This window comes from Hippoglossus stenolepis, chromosome 13, assembly GCF_022539355.2.
Source record: "Hippoglossus stenolepis isolate QCI-W04-F060 chromosome 13, HSTE1.2, whole genome shotgun sequence".
NCBI lineage: Eukaryota > Metazoa > Chordata > Actinopteri > Pleuronectiformes > Pleuronectidae > Hippoglossus > Hippoglossus stenolepis.
The window spans coordinates 8,253,793-8,272,018 of record NC_061495.1 but is presented as its reverse complement, the minus strand read 5'-3'; the positions used below and the strand labels follow the sequence as shown (position 1 = coordinate 8,272,018).

The 18,226-nt window shown below is 42.3% G+C and overlaps 1 protein-coding gene across 1 annotated transcript; it reads left to right on the top strand.

Moving 5' to 3' along the window:
• Nucleotides 1-5,181: 5,181 nt before the first annotated feature.
• LOC118119825 (frizzled-7-A-like) lies at nt 5,182-9,687 on the top strand. Its single transcript, XM_035174158.2, has one exon. The coding sequence runs from the start codon at nt 5,667-5,669 to the stop codon at nt 7,365-7,367; it is 1,701 nt and encodes a 566-aa protein (XP_035030049.1). The 5' UTR covers nt 5,182-5,666; the 3' UTR covers nt 7,368-9,687.
• The last annotated feature ends 8,539 nt before the right edge of the window (nt 9,688-18,226 follow it).

Sequence of the window (18,226 nt, the reverse complement as noted above, 5' to 3'; positions counted from 1 at the left end):
TGTGTGTGTGTGTGTGTGTGTGTGTGTGTGTGTGTGTGTGTGTGTGTGTGTGTGTGTGTGTGTGGTAGGCACAGGGGGAGAGAGACAGATTGCTACACCCACTTGTAAATTTGTTCAAAGTGTATGCTTTTACATGCTGGTGAGTGTATAACAGCATTCACACAACAGACAGCAATAGTCAACATGGCTTCAGAGGTTTTACCATGAAACTCCAACACCGAAATGCCTCCGATGATGCCGTAAACACTAGGTCAGGCACTGGTGAGTATATAAATCTATGCGCCAATCAGATACCACGTATTTTAAGTAGCCTATAAAAGTTTAACCCAGATAAAACTGTAACGGCTGTTCCCTGATTTTACTTCCTCTCTGCTCCAAGCAGTCACGTTGTACTGCCACTGGCAAGTCCTGTTTTTGGGAAAGAATTAATAAGAAGTGATTTCTGGAAGCGTAGCATTAGTCAAAACTAGCTCGCTAAAGCCATTTGTTTGCAACGTCAGCAATTTTGAAATATTCCACACTGGCAATTCCCACAAGAACAATGGGGACGTGTACTGTGTGCAAGACTTCAGTTTTAAGAGGTGGCATCAGTGTTGCCAAAAACAAGACGAGCAATCTCATAAAGCGTTTGAAGAAGCATCACATGGAAGTTAGTTAGTAGAATACAGCTGTTAAAATATGTTATTTAAGTTTGATGTTCTTTCAAATGAATTGGATCGGACCTCTGTGTCCTCCGAAGTCCAGATATTGCAATCACTATTGTGAAGGGAAACATGTTGTCGGATCATCTCTACAAATAATCATCGCTCATCCTTCAAGTCAACTGTCCCCGATTAGCGTCTGAGGCCTCCAGCCAAAGTTAGGCTCCTGTAGGTGAAGCCAGTTTTTTCTACAGTTGAACTTTTAGATGAGTTTTTGAGGAGGACTGCAGTATGAGAAATGAATAGAACCAATTTTCCAAAATCTATACAAATCAAATTACGGTAAATATATGCAACACTCCATGGGAAACACTCATCATCATATGTGAACTAATGTTTGAGGCAGTGAACTTTATGTGAGACCAAAATGTGAACATTTGTTGAACTAATTCATTTTAATGTCCACTTTGCTCAAAATCCCTAATTAGGTCAACAGCAAATCTGTATAAACAGTGGATAAACAATTAGACTGATTTATTGCCCCACTGGTGCAAACATGTTTAGGAAATGTGGAAATATGCGCCTCCATCCGTTCATTCATTCCAGTGTTTAACATTGTGGTGTCTTTGAGCGGTGACGCTGATTAGATGGCGTTTGAAAAATACTCTCCTGGGAAATCACAGTATACTAACAACATCTATCAATATCCATCAATAACTCTAATAGCTTGAGTCTTTAATTATTAGGCTACACAGCTGTCCATCAGAGGCTCAAACCAACTCGTGAAACCAAATGTAATTATGCCTCAGACTAATTATTGAGTTGTCTGAAGCTTGCAGTATTAGCCTTAGTATTTGTTTCTATATTCTGGTGTCTATATTTGATTCATAATGTCTATTTTAAGCCATAGATTTGACATCCACAGCTGCGAGCTGCAGCGTGTCTCCGAACAACTGAAGACCCTGATGATGTCGACTGGAAAAGCTTTTTCTAAATAGACAACAACGTGCCCACGCCCAGAAATCACATTGATAATGTGGAGGGACGAACCTCCTCCTCTTTTGCTCATCAATACAATCTGCTTTTCAGTGCTGGGTGGGATGAAAGTTAGGTCAGCGTGGATTGATTCTATTAGAAACCCACTTGGGTAGATAGATGGAAAAAGCACGGATAACAAATTAGGTTATCCTGCTGCAACTTGCCAGTAAAGATTTTAAACAGATTTTATCTCCGACATCACTCAAGAAAAAAAATGCCTTTATCTGTCTACATTCTTTTGAAACTGGCCACTTAAAATTGTTGTGCATGTTTTACTAGATTTCAGTTTTGGTGTTGGGGAATAACTTAACATCCTTGACCTCAGCTGGATGTAATACGGCTGACAGATGGAGTCTATCAACAGTGTGGACACCTAGGGCAGCCGTAGATCATCTTCTCATTTCCCTTGTTAGCAGTTTGCAATCCGCCCACTTCTGTTGTTGCAGAGGTTGGATCCAGTCCCAGAGAGATGGGCTACACCCTGATCATAAATTTGTCATACTTACAGTCACACATTCATTCTTAACTGGTCTTAGCATTTCCAGCTAAGATAGCAAAATGCAAAGCGACAGATTTCATACAAAAAAGACAATGAAAAGTGTTTAACATAGCATATAGAAGACATGTAGGATAAGACATTGAAACACAAAGGTAATTTATTGTAAATTAGAAGCTTAAAATAGATATATAAAAAAGAGATTTTAACAATATTTATTGATTATTTATTACTTTTACAGTTATAGGATGGGCTGTGCGTGGCACTTTTGTTGCTCCATGGATGTTGTTGCAATTTATATGTAAAATATACATTGATGCTTTTCCTAAAAATGAGTTTCTAATAGATAAATATAGTTATTTGAATTTATGAGTCAACCCAAAGCCAGTGGCGATCAAAGGACTTTTTAACCTGGGTTTGAAGTTGGAGCCAGGTTTACATATTTTAGAGGTTTGTTCCAGTAATGTGGAACACATGATTAAATGCTACGTCTTCATGTTTAGTTTAGTCTGGGAATGTAAAGTAGATTGACGACCCGAGTGAGTTCAAATGGTAACAGAGGGCCAGAGATGTACACTGCTCCCTATATCCTAGATGAGCAGTAACATTTTAAACTGCGCGAGAAGCATATATTAGAACAAAGAACTGAGAATGTGTATAGTGTTTTGTTTCGTGTTTCGTTCATGATATGTCCCAATGCAAGCATGTAAAGGGAAATGAGTGTGCCGTGTTGATATGCTCGGTTACCAAATGAGACAAAGTAGTCCCTGTCCTGGAGGATGGTCTGAGAAGGTCCAACCCACTTTTCTAGTTTTTTTACTAGTACTATGGTCAGCTGTGTCTCAGGCGGCACAAATAGATCCTAGAGGACAGGGAATGGCATTTGACCTGCGAGTTTCTGGATGACTATCTTTCTGTGCTTCTTCAGAAATCTATACCGGCCCACTGGCCTATTTGAGTCTAACTCGCCTATATAGGCCAGATTACAGCGGGGAACTCGACCAACTTTTCCTTTAGTTTCAGCTTCTCTTCCTGCTCTGCCTTCTTCTCCCCCCTGCCCTCTTTGACCTTCTCTCTTCTTCCTGTCCCTTCCCCCACACTAACCTACCCCCACCCTCTTTATTCCACTCGGGGTAGAAACACACCAAATGCAGCGAGACCACCAGGAACCGCCCACACCCCCCACACTCTGAGGCCCTGTGCAAATTTCTGCAGTGTTGGCTGCTGCTGCTCTTTATTCCCACGATTATACAGATCGAAGCAGGAGCCCCATATTGACAACAATGATTGTTTGCAATAAGTCACTATAAGGAGAAAAATGAAATATGTACTTACTGTGATTGAGTGGTTGAGATGCTGGAATCCCTTTGGGTTCCATGGCATTTTTGTCATGGTTTCGCTCACCATGCTGCAGTATATGTTTACCTGCAAACAGTGAGTGACTGTGTGTGCAGATATTCTGTGAGGAGATGGAGAGAACTCAGCTTCCAAGCTGCACATTAAAAAAGTGGAGATGGAAAAAAGCTGGAAACTAAACAGACTCAAACAACTTTTTGTTGTGAACTGAGGACACGAAATAGTGCTGTGTGTGGTCACATATGTAGAAGATGACAGATGAAAGAATAGAAAAGAAGAAATAAGTAATGGAAAATGTGCTTTTTTCTGCTGTTCCATTACAAAAAAATTATTTGGACTGGCATTAGAAATGAAACACTTTGATAGCGTTTGTTTTATGTGAAAAATCATAAAAACTAAACTAACTAAAACAAAAGTTCATCGTTTATGTCATGCTCCCTTTTAGTGTTATTGAAGTCAGTGTTGCCAGTGCTATGGTCCAACGAGCTTATTTTGAGACATGTATGAAGTGTTTTCAGTGATGTGAGAGAGGTTTGGAGTTGAAATGCATTGTTTGGCAAAGATACTGTACATCTGATACAAAAGTGGCTTGAGTAATTACAGATGCCTGTTAGCAATTGAAAAGACTTTGTTAGAATTGGAATTGCCGACAACCTATGAAATGTAGACAGAGGACTGGAACTAGGGGACTGTATTTATGGGGTTAGGACTCTATAAGTATTAACTTCCTCCTTTTCAGACATGATATATTTATTTTAAAAATGATTTCTTAAAGTTCACTTGTTTGCTGTGCCTTTTTCTTATTTGCTTTTGAAGGTATTTTCATTTTTAAACTAAATATGTTTGAAATAAAAACTTAACCTATGTAGTGTCCAGTGTTTCCAATAAATATCTACTGTATGGGGGGGATGAGTTTTCTTTCGTTTTTTACATTTAATACAAGCAGACTTGTTGCATCAAATATGTGTTACATCAGTTATGTTTTTAAAAAGGTAACTGGGTTTATATCAGCACAGCAAAAAGTTATGAAAGTAAATTAAGAAATAATCCGACAAGTAACAAATGTGTAAAGGTAATATTTATGTACTTTCCTTTTAATAAATGTTAGAAAATAAAGTTAATACACTTCTTTGTGTAATCTATCAAATTTAAATAGCTTACATAAGGCAAACTATATGGAAATTCTTCAACTGTACTTTCAGTATAAAATGTAACTTTACATCAATGTTGGCAAAGCAAAAGTAAAGAAATAAAGTAAAGAAATAATCTGACAAATGTGTTAATGTGGTGTTATCCTCCTGCTGTTAAGGGTTTATATCCTTTTAATTTCCATTAATGAAAGAAGGGGAAGTAACTAGACTTGTTTGTGTTACATGTGATATTTAAATGCTCTACATAAGTGACGCTGCAGGCCAATTGAGTTGAAACACCAAACAGAAAAGTGATTATGTTTGTCAAACTTCTGCTCTAATGTAATTACAGTAACATATTTTCCAGCGATGAGCGGCGAGGGCCAATCAGGAACGAGTCCTGCAGGAAAACAAACGCTGCGATTGGCCGAGACGCGTCGCCGGTTTCAAGGAGCCCCTGCGTGCTGTCGGGGGTCTGGCCAATGGCGGCGGGGGGGCGCCTGGAAACCGGTGGAATCCGAGCGGAGTGCGGAGGGAGCGAGTCTCCGGACTTCAACCGCTCAGCATGTGAACCGACGCGCCGCATGAAGTCAAGTCGAGAAAACCGTGGAAATATGCGTCTTTTCGCGTTTTAATCCGTCGCTAGTTTGCGTCAAAGTCGCCGCCGCAAAGCCTCGGACGCGTGGGACTAACTCGGGTTCGCGTCGCGTCGAGAAAGCGGGAGTTAAAGTGCGGTTTTCCCCCCGGGCTGGCTGAGAGAGTGGACTGCTTGGAGTCACTTACAAAGACCATCAAGAAGTCATGACACGACGAACGTTTCACTTGGATTTATCTGCGTGAAATACGAGCAAAAGTCTAGCGGGGACACCGCGAGTCGGTGGTTTTGGACTACGGGCGCAGGGTTGGGACGTTTGCTGCAGGTTTTCGTCGCTTTTCAGCCGTTTTCAAGTCGCCCTACTTGGATCAAAGTTTTTTTTCCTCTCCCTCCCCCCCTCCTCCTCAACTATGGCGGCGGCCAGGTCCACCACTGGCTCCGTTTCCCTGCGGATCATGTGGCTGCTGTGCGGGCTGTGCTTCTCACCCACCGCGGCTCAACACTACAACAGCGAGAGTGGCATATCCATCCCGGAGCACGGGTTCTGTCAGCCCATCTCCATCCCGCTGTGCACCGACATCGCCTACAACCAGACAATCATGCCGAACCTCCTGGGCCACACGAACCAGGAGGACGCCGGGCTGGAGGTGCACCAGTTCTACCCGCTGGTGAAGGTCCAGTGCTCCGCGGATCTCAAGTTCTTCCTCTGCTCCATGTACGCGCCCGTCTGCACCGTGCTGGAGCAGGCCATCCCCCCATGTCGGTCCCTGTGCGAGCGTGCACGGCAGGGATGTGAAGCCCTGATGAACAAATTCGGCTTCCAGTGGCCGGAGCGGCTCCGCTGCGAGGCTTTCCCCGTCCACGGTGCCGGGGAGATCTGCGTGGGCCAGAACACATCCGAACCCAGCAGCCCGTCCTCGTCGTCTTCTCCCTACGCGCTCGAGCCAGTGACCCTCCCCCCACACCGACCGAACCAACGCCCGCCCCAGCACAACCAGTACCACCAGTTTTCCTGCCCGCTGCAGCTGGAGGTACCTACCTATCTGGGTTACCGCTTCATGGGGGTCAAAGACTGCGGGGCCCCGTGTGAGCCCAATAAACCCACCGGGATCATGTACTTCCGAGAGGACGAGGTGAAGTTCGGCCGCCTGTGGGTCGGTATCTGGTCCATCCTGTGCTGCGTGAGTACCCTCTTCACAGTGCTTACTTATTTAGTGGACATGCGGCGGTTCAGATACCCCGAGCGGCCCATCATCTTCCTGTCCGGCTGCTACTTCATGGTGGCGGTGGCCTACGCTGCCGGGTTCTTCCTGGAGGATAAAGTCGTCTGTGTGGATAAATTCAAGGATGAAGGCTACAGGACCGTGGCCCAGGGGACCAAGAAGGAGGGCTGCACCATCCTCTTCATGGTGCTGTACTTTTTTGGTATGGCCAGCTCCATCTGGTGGGTGATTTTGTCCCTGACGTGGTTCCTCTCCGCCGGGATGAAGTGGGGACATGAGGCGATAGAAGCCAACTCCCAGTACTTCCACCTGGCCGCATGGGCTGTCCCGGCCATCAAGACCATCACCATCCTCGCCATGGGTCAGGTGGACGGCGATGTCCTGACCGGGGTGTGCTTCGTCGGGATCTTCAACGTGGACGCCCTCCGCGGCTTCGTCCTGGCCCCGCTGTTCGTCTACCTGTTCATCGGCACGTCCTTCCTCCTGGCGGGTTTCGTGTCGCTGTTCCGCATCCGCACGATCATGAAGCACGACGGCACCAAGACGGAGAAGCTGGAGAAGCTGATGGTGCGGATCGGGGTGTTCAGCGTGCTCTACACGGTACCGGCCACCATCGTGATCGCCTGTTACTTCTACGAGCAGGCCTTCAGGGAGCACTGGGAGCGGACCTGGCACATGCAGACCTGCAAGCGCTTCGCCGTGCCCTGTCCGGTCCACAACTTCGCCCCCATGACCCCGGACTTCACCGTGTTCATGATCAAATACCTGATGACCATGATAGTCGGGATCACCTCGGGGTTCTGGGTCTGGTCCGGGAAGACCCTCCAGTCCTGGCGGAGGTTCTACAAGCGCCTGAGCAACGGGAGCCACGGGGAGACAACGGTGTAGAGGTGAAGGATGGAGAGGCACAGGGCCTGGGAGTTATGGATCTAACAACCACGATGATAAAAAAAAAAAAAATAGCTTTCTTTCTTTAAATTGCTATTTTGGACATGTTTTCTTTCGATCGGATTTTTGTGTTATCAGGTCCTGGCGCCAGTTCATGTTGTTGGACTCAAACAAACTCTGATATTCGGTAGAAGTTGGATGAATTTTCGATATATTTCCTTTTTGTTCTCTTTTTTTTTTATTGTCGTCATCAGACAGCCCTCACTCCTGGCTTTTGCATCTTTTTGGATTATAGAACTGGTTTCAATGGCCGCACCGGTCCCTGAACTGTGATGTCAGACTGGCGAAGTTACTTTAAATATGAAATTCCCTTACTTTATTATTGATTATATCCTTGATATTACAATTTGAATGTACTTCCTGTCTACTCTGGTGAGCGTAAAGGAAGAGACTGATGGGTCATGCAGTGTGGCAGTCTGTCCATGCTGCAGCAGAAAGGTCACACAGTGGGTTTGATCCCTACAGCAGCCACACACTCTCTGACTGTGACTTCATTCATCAGGGGAGCTGGGACCATACCATGTAGATTATAAAGTAGCCTACTCTGCTTTTAGCTAAGGACTGAAATGCTTTAATACTGTTAAATATTGCAGAGTACAATCTGACCGGTTTTTAATCTGAGGAATAATGCATCGACCCATCTTGTGCCAAATGGTTGCCCAGAGATCCAAACTCCTTTTTTCCTCCATTTTCTACTTTTTTTTATTTGTAAATTCTCAGACTGAATATTTGCTCGTGTATTGAATGTTCAATCTGAAGCTGAATGAAGTTATGTATTGGTTTGCACAGCTAAAGGTTACAAGTGTTACAAATGACTGATCCACCGCAGGATGACCCGAATATAAAGAGACCACACATGTGCACACACACACACAAACACACAAGCACAGGCTTCCACTCTCTGTAATGGAGACACAACAGCTCATTGTTTGTCTCTGTGTGTGGTCTCCCATCAAAAAGGCTTTTTAAGCTTTTAAGACATCCAAAGCACCGTTTCAAGGATCCAGTTATAATCCTTCAGAGTTAAAACGGTTTGCTACGCATTTTCCATGTTATTTTATCCTGGATAAAGATGACTGTACACATTCACTCCTGCATTTCGGCCCACTGTTACTGAATCCACCTTATTTTAACGTTATTTCACTACGAAGTGTTGAATGGTTTTCACAAACAGACTTTTTTTAATGAATCATTATTTTAGTGTCCGCACACATGTATTTTCTCTCCATGTAAAACCCAGTCCTATGTGGGGGTATTTTGTGTTTGGAGAAAGCACAGTGGTGACAGACTACGCAGCAGAGGTTGATTGTTACAACTGACCTGATTTCTTTTATTGGTAAAAACTGAACGTTCACGTCACCTCAATTAGTTAACAAGCTAATGCAAAAACAATTTCTAAAGTTACTGTAAAGCTTTTGATAGAAGAGCAGGAATTCTCTCCACCAAATGCCTTTACCATTAAAATAGCACAACCCAGAGGTGTATGTCAAGATTGAACGTCGTTCATTCATTTTCTGTAACCTGAGTAGCTTTTGAAATTTCAATGGAAACTCCAGCAGAAAAAGTAATCCACTGTTGAACGCAGCACATTTTAACGGAATCATAAAAGGGAGCTGTGTTTGGAAACCCGAGCAGAAAAAATGTGTTTTTGTCAAGGCTGTCGGCTGTAAAGCAGGATATGATTTCCAGAAGCTTTTGATTCTTGATGTACGTCACATTTTCTCTACATACATCACACAGCGATGTAAATGGTGGAAAGATCCTGCAACAGTTTGACCTTATAGACTTGGTTTTTAATCTCTAAAGCTGTGTCTCATATCCACACATACTAACACCAGAAACACACTATGTACCAATCATCATACTGTTAAAGCAGTCTGCATACAAGGAATGTCACATTTCCCATGTGAATGTACTTACATACCTCAAACCCTGGTTAAAATTAGCATGTAGGATCTGTCTGTCCTCCATCATGCTTCTACCTAACAAGGCAAACACATTGTGTGCGCTGAGATCTTCCAGTGTCAACGATACCAGACTGACCTGTTTGTGTTGTGCTAGTTTTCAGAAGGAATATGAGTGTGTTTGTGTGTATTTTTATCAGAACATATGCAACCTACCAAGTAAACACAGACTGTTTTTGTAAAGGCATATTGTATTTATGGGGATACTCATGTTTTTTTTGTCTTTTTTACTTGTTTTTTATCGAGATAAGCCTGTTGTACATGTACAGTTTGAATAAAAGCGATAAGGTTTGTAATTTTTGTCAGCACACGCCTGGTATTTGTTTTTAAATGGATGTGGCAGCACACAAGCAGGGATTCACCTTCATATCTCACTTAACATTGCCCTGTAAGGTTTTTCTCAACACCTTAGCTGAGCTGGCTCTTTATTTCTTTCACTAACCACCTCAACGTTAAGGCATGTCAGCAGAAATACTTTTCATGCATAGTCAGAACACATGATTTAAACACATTAGCAACGACACAGGAAAGCTTGTGAGGCAGTGAAGCAGGGAATGTGGTTGCTGTGTGAACCACACAATTCTTCCTAGAAATGTAATCAGTAACAAAATTACACCAGGATTTGTGTTGTTTCCCTTACACAACAACACGCATAGCATTACTGATCTTAGCACACAACAAGGAAATATAGGAAAACATAAAGTAAGTAGCTGAGAGCAGTGCCTTGCTGTGGTGTTGGCCAAAATTGCCTCAACTCTGAGCAACACAACTTTCTGCCAACAGCCCTCCCAAGTTTATTAAGAAAATAAAACCTGAAGTGTCTGAACATACTGGATTAGTTTGTGATTTTACAGCGCCCTCTACAGACTGACACGCACAAGCACACAAACGAAAGAGGAGAAATCTCATTCAAAGGTTCAGTTTGTAGAATTCAGTGACATCTAGAGGTGAAGTTGAATGTTGCAGCTGAATATTCCCCCTCCAAACATTAAAGACAACCTGAGGTAGCCTTCAGTTGTCATAAAAACTCAAAAGGTGTTTAGTTTGTCCAGTCGGGGCTACTGTAAAAAACATGGCGGCCTCTGTATGTAATACAAAGAGCTCATTCTGGGGTAAAGAAAACAATTCATACAATTGAGATGAAACACACTAGTGAAAACATCAGGATATTTTATATTTAATTTCTGCTAATAGATCCCTTTCACCTAAATCTTACACACTGAAACTTTAATGTTGAAGAGGCCTGAGAACACATCTTTCCTGCAGATTAACTGTACAAAAGCAGAAGAAACACTGATGCACTGATCTACACTGATGCAGAAGCACCTGTTTAAAACTGCTAAGGGGCATAAAAAGCTAGACATTACACATAATACCAGTGGAAACCTGAAGATCCTTAATACTAATTACCCTTCATGCTAATTGCCTGTGTTAATTAATAATGCTGCCCTCTAAACCTAATGAATGTCTAACCTTCCTGTCTGATCCAGTTTGGTATCAAATAAGAAATCCCATAGCGCCATCTGCTGGTGGAGATAAGTAGGTGCCTGCAAGAAGACGAATCCCATCTTTTCTACTCTGCATTTGGAGAAATGTGATGTTTCTTTAATATGTACCTCAATGTGCTACTACATGCAGTTGTCTGCTGGACCGAGCTTTATGAGACAAAGTTAACTTTACACTGTGAAATTTACTTTACAGTTTTCTCCATTCATTGAATATACTGTTAGAAACAGCAGGTCGAGTTTTGAGAAAAGGCAACTTCAGTTTTTGCCCCAAATTGTGTTATTTATATAATTAAATAATAATAATAACTTTATTTGTATAGCACTTATCTAATCAAGGTGACAAAGTGCTTTACACAAAAAATCCATGGTAATTAATTTAATAAAATGTATTTAGTTCAGTTCAATTTTAAGAGCCAAATTATAACATAATAAGACTTACTTTCTCATAATTATGACTTACTATCTCATAATACTAAGTCATAATTATCCTTATTAGGACACGTACAGGACTGACGTTTACTTTGTGTTTGTTTGAGTTCATGAGACACATGTTAAACACATGTAAACACCGTGTGCACGCATTTCCCTGCTTCACACAACACGAGACGTAAAGTGACGCGCACAGTCAGGACATCAGGGTTAAAGTGACGGAACGATCCGGAGTCATGATCCGTCATCATCGATTAATAACAAAAAAATACATGTGATTATCAGTTTGTGTGAAGTGGGACAGAGACGAGCATACACACACACACACACTCCCGCAGACAGACCCTGCAGTCAGTATCTCATAATAATGAGATAGTAAGTCATAATTATGAGATACAGGATTTGTATTTTCTTCATCAAAGTGGCGGGAATGGGCTTCCATAAGGATGTCATATTTCAGTTGAATATAAAGTTTTGATCACTGCATCAACGTATTTTCAGTTGATCACATGGAAAAAACCTGCCCTCCGGTGGCCACAACTAGAAATACATACAATGGTCTGGTAATTGGCTTTTAACTGCCCTGTTCTGACCTATGACTATGGTCATGTAGGACTATTAGATCATAAACTTTGTACGACATTTATTTTAACCAAAGGTCTCCCGTCTTTGTTTTAGACATTTCTGTTTTAGGCCGCTCAACAGAAGACATAATAGAAGTCACTTTATTGGAATCTAAAAAGAACATAAGCGGTACAGTGATGTGCTGACAATTATTTCATCCACAGATGAATAATAAGTATGTTTTACATCTATAATCTGTCAAAAAAACAAAGCTCTCCATGTGCCTGGTGAGATCAGTTTTTTTTTTACATTTGCCAGTGGAAACTGGATGATACATTTATTTAGAGGAAGAAAAGCAGATAAACATGCTGAATAGATGATGTAGAACATTTATTTTGTTTTCTACAGTTCCTTTGATTGTGAAATGTGCAATGCTCTGTTTTGTAACATAAAAAAAGATTGATTTTGTAAATCACACCACCTCCTATCACAGCCAGAGTGAGGAGGTTAACAAGGACTCTACACATCTTAATGGATCCATCCAATCAGCGGCCTCCTCCTCCTCTCCTCCTGCCCTGACAGAAAAGTGGAGCAGATGCTCTGTGTGTGAAACAATGCGACCCCCGCGGGCCGGACACTGTCGAACCTGTGGATCCTGCGTCAAGCGTCTGGACCACCACTGTGTCTGGTGGGTTGGATTTGATATTATAACATCTTTATACTTCTTTGAATTGTACATTCACACCACATCATGAAAGTGAATATTCAATTATGACAGATTAGATAACTGCCCTGTAATTACACAACAACGTTCATGTCTTAAGCAAAGACTCCTACTGTACCCACTGGTTTCCTCAGGGCCGTGCACAGACATTTTGGGGAGCGGGGGCTCAAGTGAAAAAGTCTTTGCATCCAAAGATTGATTTTTCATTATAAATTCATTATTAATCTTTCCTCCCTCCTCTTTTATAACGTGCTTTCGTAACGTAACGTAACGTAACGTAACGTAACGTAACGTAACGTAACATGCCGTAACGTAACGTAAGTAAAGTAAAGTAACGTAAAGTAACGTAAAGTAAAGTAATTGTTTTATTTTTCCTCTTTATAGATGTTTTTTTTTCATTATAAATTCATTATTAATCTTTCCTCCCTCCTCTTTTATAACGTGCTTTTCAAATGAAAATGGGCCAATGGTTTATTTGTAACGAGAAAAACTTTTTTCTTAAAACAAAATACTTTTTTATGCTTTAATCTTGCACTCATCATTTCTTTGTTTTCACAGCTCAGCACTTTGCTTCACGTGTGCGTGGTACAGCAGCATTGTAACAGGTGGACTGCTTTACCTCTTAGTGGTGCAAGTTAGAAATATCAGCTTCAACGTGACGGAGCGGGAGGCTCAGCTGGCTCTGAGGAACAAAACGGGCCAGAGCCGCCTGTGGGGACTCGTCATCGACACAGGAGAGTATTCTCGTGGCTTCTGTCAGAACTGGGTTGAGTTCCTCACCATGACAGATGCTTCAGTCTCTCCTCACTCCAGCCTCACTGACTTTGTCTAGTTTCACTTTATACTTTATCCTGATCACAGACTGTTAATGCAGCATGTCTGAAGAACTTCATCTCTAGTATTTCCTTGGATTTATCAGCTGATGACTTCCAATGCTCACTGCATTCCACCCTCTTTAATATCAAACATCACAAACTGTCTTTAACTCTGAAATAAGTTGCAGGGGAATTATCAAGTGTTGGTAAATGTTAACTGTTTAAAAAAGTACACACTACATGTTTGTTGAATTGTCTCTTTATGAAATGAAGCTGCAGGCACTGCCATGTTATTTTACATATGTCTGTACCTGCACAAATTTAACATATCATCTGCTGTCTGACTGATTTCTATTTTGACAACTTGTCTGTTTGAAAATTAAATAGGAAAATAATAAAAAACTAGGGCTACGTTGTAGCACTAACGGGCCCTGACCTGACCAGCTCCATATCTCACAAAAAAGGAAGCAAAAGAAACATTTAACATAACATATTTAAATTTGGATTGGTAAACTAGAATAAGATGGGACTTGGTGGCTTCTCAATGGAAGTTAAATCCTAATGAAACTATGGTGACAGGAAGGGGTCAGTACATGGGAGGGAAAGTGTTAAAAGCTAGAGAGTTAGAGGATGTTGTTAGGAGGTTGTAAATGGTCAAAGATGCAGAGGGATGTACATATTTTAGGTTAATGTGATGAGGCCTGTGTGTGTGTGTCCTAGACTATCAGGCCTACAGGATGTCCCAGGAGAGCTGCATTCTCGATCAGGGTTAAAATTGCTATCGTCTAAAATTGTTTGCCAAAAACAACTGTACATGTCAGAGAAAACATTGTATAAAAAAACTGTTAATTCAATCCTCCTTTTTAAAAAAAAATATTTTTCAGCAGTGGACAGTGGAGGCAAATCCTGCGGGAGATGATTAATAAAATGTTGAGAGGAAAGAGGATTGAAAGGAAGATGATGAGGTCGTAAAAGTGCAGGAAAGGAGCAAAGAGAGACAAAAAGAAATGCAACAAAGAAAAAGAGATAATCTGAAAACTAAAGAGTTTCAGAGGCCTTTACTGAGCTGAGCATATATTAGTGTGAAATGACTGAGTCAAGCCCATACTGACTGTAAACAATTGCCCCAATACATATAACAATGCATCAATGTAACACCAGAGGACCAATCACATAACAACACCTTGTATGATGTTACATTTACACAATGTGCTACCGTGTTCTGTTAAACCCTCAATGGCCGACACGTCTTTTAAACTCCATGTCTGTAACATGTAGATTGAAAGGGGGTGATCAAAGTGATCGTCTGAAGAAGTGGTCGCCATTTACTTCAATTTTTTTTAGTGTTTTGTGGACTCAAACACCTCCAATCGGCATAGTGATGAGTAGATAAGAAGTGAATTTTAATTATTGGGTGAACTATCCCTTTAAGACATTGTTACTTTATCATCCTGTGCTGTTCAAAGATGTAAAAACATACAAAGCATTGTGACTAATCATAATGGCTGTTTGTTTGGATTTATGCATGAAGGAATTTGAGACATAGTCTGAAAAACATGACATAAACTTTCCCATTATTACAGTGTAAACAATAGCATGATGCATTCAGGTTACACTGTGCGACATCTGTCTTTGACCCGTCCAGTGTCTAAGTGGCACACAAACACTTTCATTAAAAGTTTTTTTGGGGTAAACAATGGCCGGAGACACTAAGGGGCATCAACCTTCACATTTCCCCTGAGAGGGCCTGATGTGCTCCGTCCACACACATGAGACTACTCTGTTATTGATGAAATACCAGCTGATGTAACTCTCATCAATCTTGATGCAAGTACAGAGTAAACATGATGATTAGGCCTCGGGGTCATTAGTCCACTGGACCTTTTTATCCCCTTGACATCAATTTATGGCCTGTTATGGCTGGAGACAAGTGGTCTCCATGCAGATGCAACTGTGCACAAACACCCTTTACACTGAGAGATGGTCACTGGTGTTAGAGACTGGAAACAAAGTCCCAGACAAACAGAGTACATTTGTTTTCCGTGTTTGGATATCTGGTATTTAGAAATGACAGGCCAAAAACTAAATATTTGCCCTTTTATATGCAGTAAATAGTACTGATTAGTATCAGTAACCTGAACATTGCAACAGGGTCGACAGCGCAGGCATTTGCCTCAGGCGCCCGAGAAACGGTTGATCTACAGCAACATTAATTTAGTGAGAAACACCTTCAATCCTATGATCTATGTACAGGAAGCTGCAACAACAAGGTCAAAGACCAATGAGGCCTCAGTCCACTCACTTTCTGCCAAAAGCTTTTAGAAGTTTGGTTTGATATAGGGCCCCCCAGGATCCTTTTGCCTGGGGCCCCCAAAGTTCCTCAAAATGCTCTCTGAACTTAAGACAAAGCTACTATTTTTTAATTGCCAGCTAAACTCTTATGACAGTGCTGATCTTATCTGAGAAATTAAAATAGTCCATTAAAGAGGAATTTCACCAATTCCAATCTTATCTTTATTGTATATTCTGTCAGTTCATGGGACCGTGACTTAACTATGTTAGTTTACTGTCTGGTGAACTAAGAGTAAAAGTTGTCAGTGTCACCTTCTGGCACCAGCTCAGCATACAACAGTGGATTTTGGCATTTTCTGGTGACTATCTGCCCTTTGTAATATAATAAACTCTATTTATTTGGCACATTTTATGGAGGAAATGCACTTTCTACCATGTCAAGCTGCTCATAAAAGGTCCAGTTGTACCTGCACCCAGTTTTAGGCGTTTAAAGCTGCTATGCAGAAACACAACAGCAATATAATGTCGATATCTCAAATTCAACGTCTGACTGGCTTCAATATTATTTAAATTTCACCAAGGGCCCTAAAGGTGTCTGACTATGATGCTTATATGCTTATAATGTTTTTGGGCGTTACGACGCCAATGACTTTCTCCCTCCTTTCACAGTCCTACCTATTATCTCACTGAGACAAAATGAATGGAAAGATGCCAAGTCTAGTGCAGTCATGTGCTTGTTTTTTCACAATTCCAAAAGTGCAAATGGGCCTAGTTACATGCTGCCGTGGATGCACAAGAACAATATTAATCATCGCCTCACTAGAGTAACGATCATCGTTTCAGTGGTAGAATAAAAGAAGAAGAAGGTCTCCTGCTGCCTTTATATCCAGGAAGAGTAATTGGCCTCCTAGACTCATCTCTGCCAATTTACCCTCCCTGGTACAGCTGGAGATGCTCTCTGAGCCACCTCCACACCCACATACCCCCCATCATCGAACTCAAAACAGGCAGCCATGCGGCCTGACCTACCCGCCCCCCTCCACATGAGGCTGGGAGAGGAAGCTGGCCTACAGGCAGGGCTGAGCAGGTTGGTGCAGCCGCACGCCAAGTCTCTCAGGGAGCCGGGCAGGTGGGCACCGCCACCGACAGCAGACAAGGAAAAGGCCTGGGCATCTGCCTCATCGCCAACGCGGGAACAGGGACAGGAACAGGGGTTTGTGTTGACATCACCATCGACAAGGGACCAGAAACAGGGGCTGGAAGCCCACTCTGTCGACGTCACCTCAGTCCCCCCAAGCAATGCCTGGGCTTCTCCCGCCAGCGTCGTATCGTGGCAGATGTGACACAGACCCTGACCTGGCCATGTGATGTTCCAGCAGCTGAGTCCGCTGCTACGCCTCTACCTGGAGGGCCTCGAACTGGCGTCTCCTCCCCTCCTCTTGCTCCCTTTGCATAGCCATGATTCCTCAACCATTTGGGCCAGAGCAGCCACTGACTGGAGCTGCTGTGAGTCTGAACATTTGCCGGCTATGTTGGGCCCCACGTTGGCCGCCACTGTGGCAAGGGTCTTGCAACAACAGCCAGACACGAACCACTTACTTTTTTGCATATTTTATTGATTGACACAGGAGCAAACATAAATTGGCCAGTATATAACCTTGGCTCCAGTGGCGTGTCCTGTCCGTGTCAGTCTCTGCTCTCCTGCTGCCTTTATATCCAGGGAGAGCAATTGACCAACTAGACTCTGCGTTGCCAATTTACCCTCCCTGGTACATGCCCACAGTTTATATAGTTTAACAATGATCAATGCAACAACTGTGAATGTGTTTTCCTTATCGACACAGGGACAAACAACCACTTAAACTCTCATTCACACCAACAGATCCAATCAACCTGTAGTGTCACCCCACTCTGCATGTGTTTGGACTGAGGAAGCCGGAGTACCCGGGGGAAACCCTTGCAGACCTGACCAAGCTGAGATTTGAACTGATGACCTTCCTGCTGTGATGCGTCAGTTAAATCATTAAACTGAATGACATACTCATCAGCCTCAGCGGTCGCTTGTCTTCATGTGCTCAGATTTTTTCTTCATTTTAAGGTGCCAATTAAAAGGCTAAAAATATCACTTGGAAGAGAGGGGTAATGAATATAATGGACATGGAAGAAACCAAATTATGAGAACATCAGTCCCAGCCCTGACACACTGGTGCGTTTTAATAACCACTCATGTTTTTTGTATTTTGATATACTCTCTTAAAATCACAAACTGTAAAACTGCAGCTGTCAATTTGTGTGAAAAATGGGAAATAAGCTTGACAAAAAGGCTTTCTTTAGAAAGCAGGATGAAAGAAATGCTCATTAAGACACTAAGTTTCCTCAGCTCGATGTGACGTCAGGACTCTAACTCTCTATCATACGCCGACATGTGAATAGGGGCTGTCCCCTACGAAATATAAATTCGTGTGCAACACCAAGGCGACTGAACATACAGAATACTGACGAT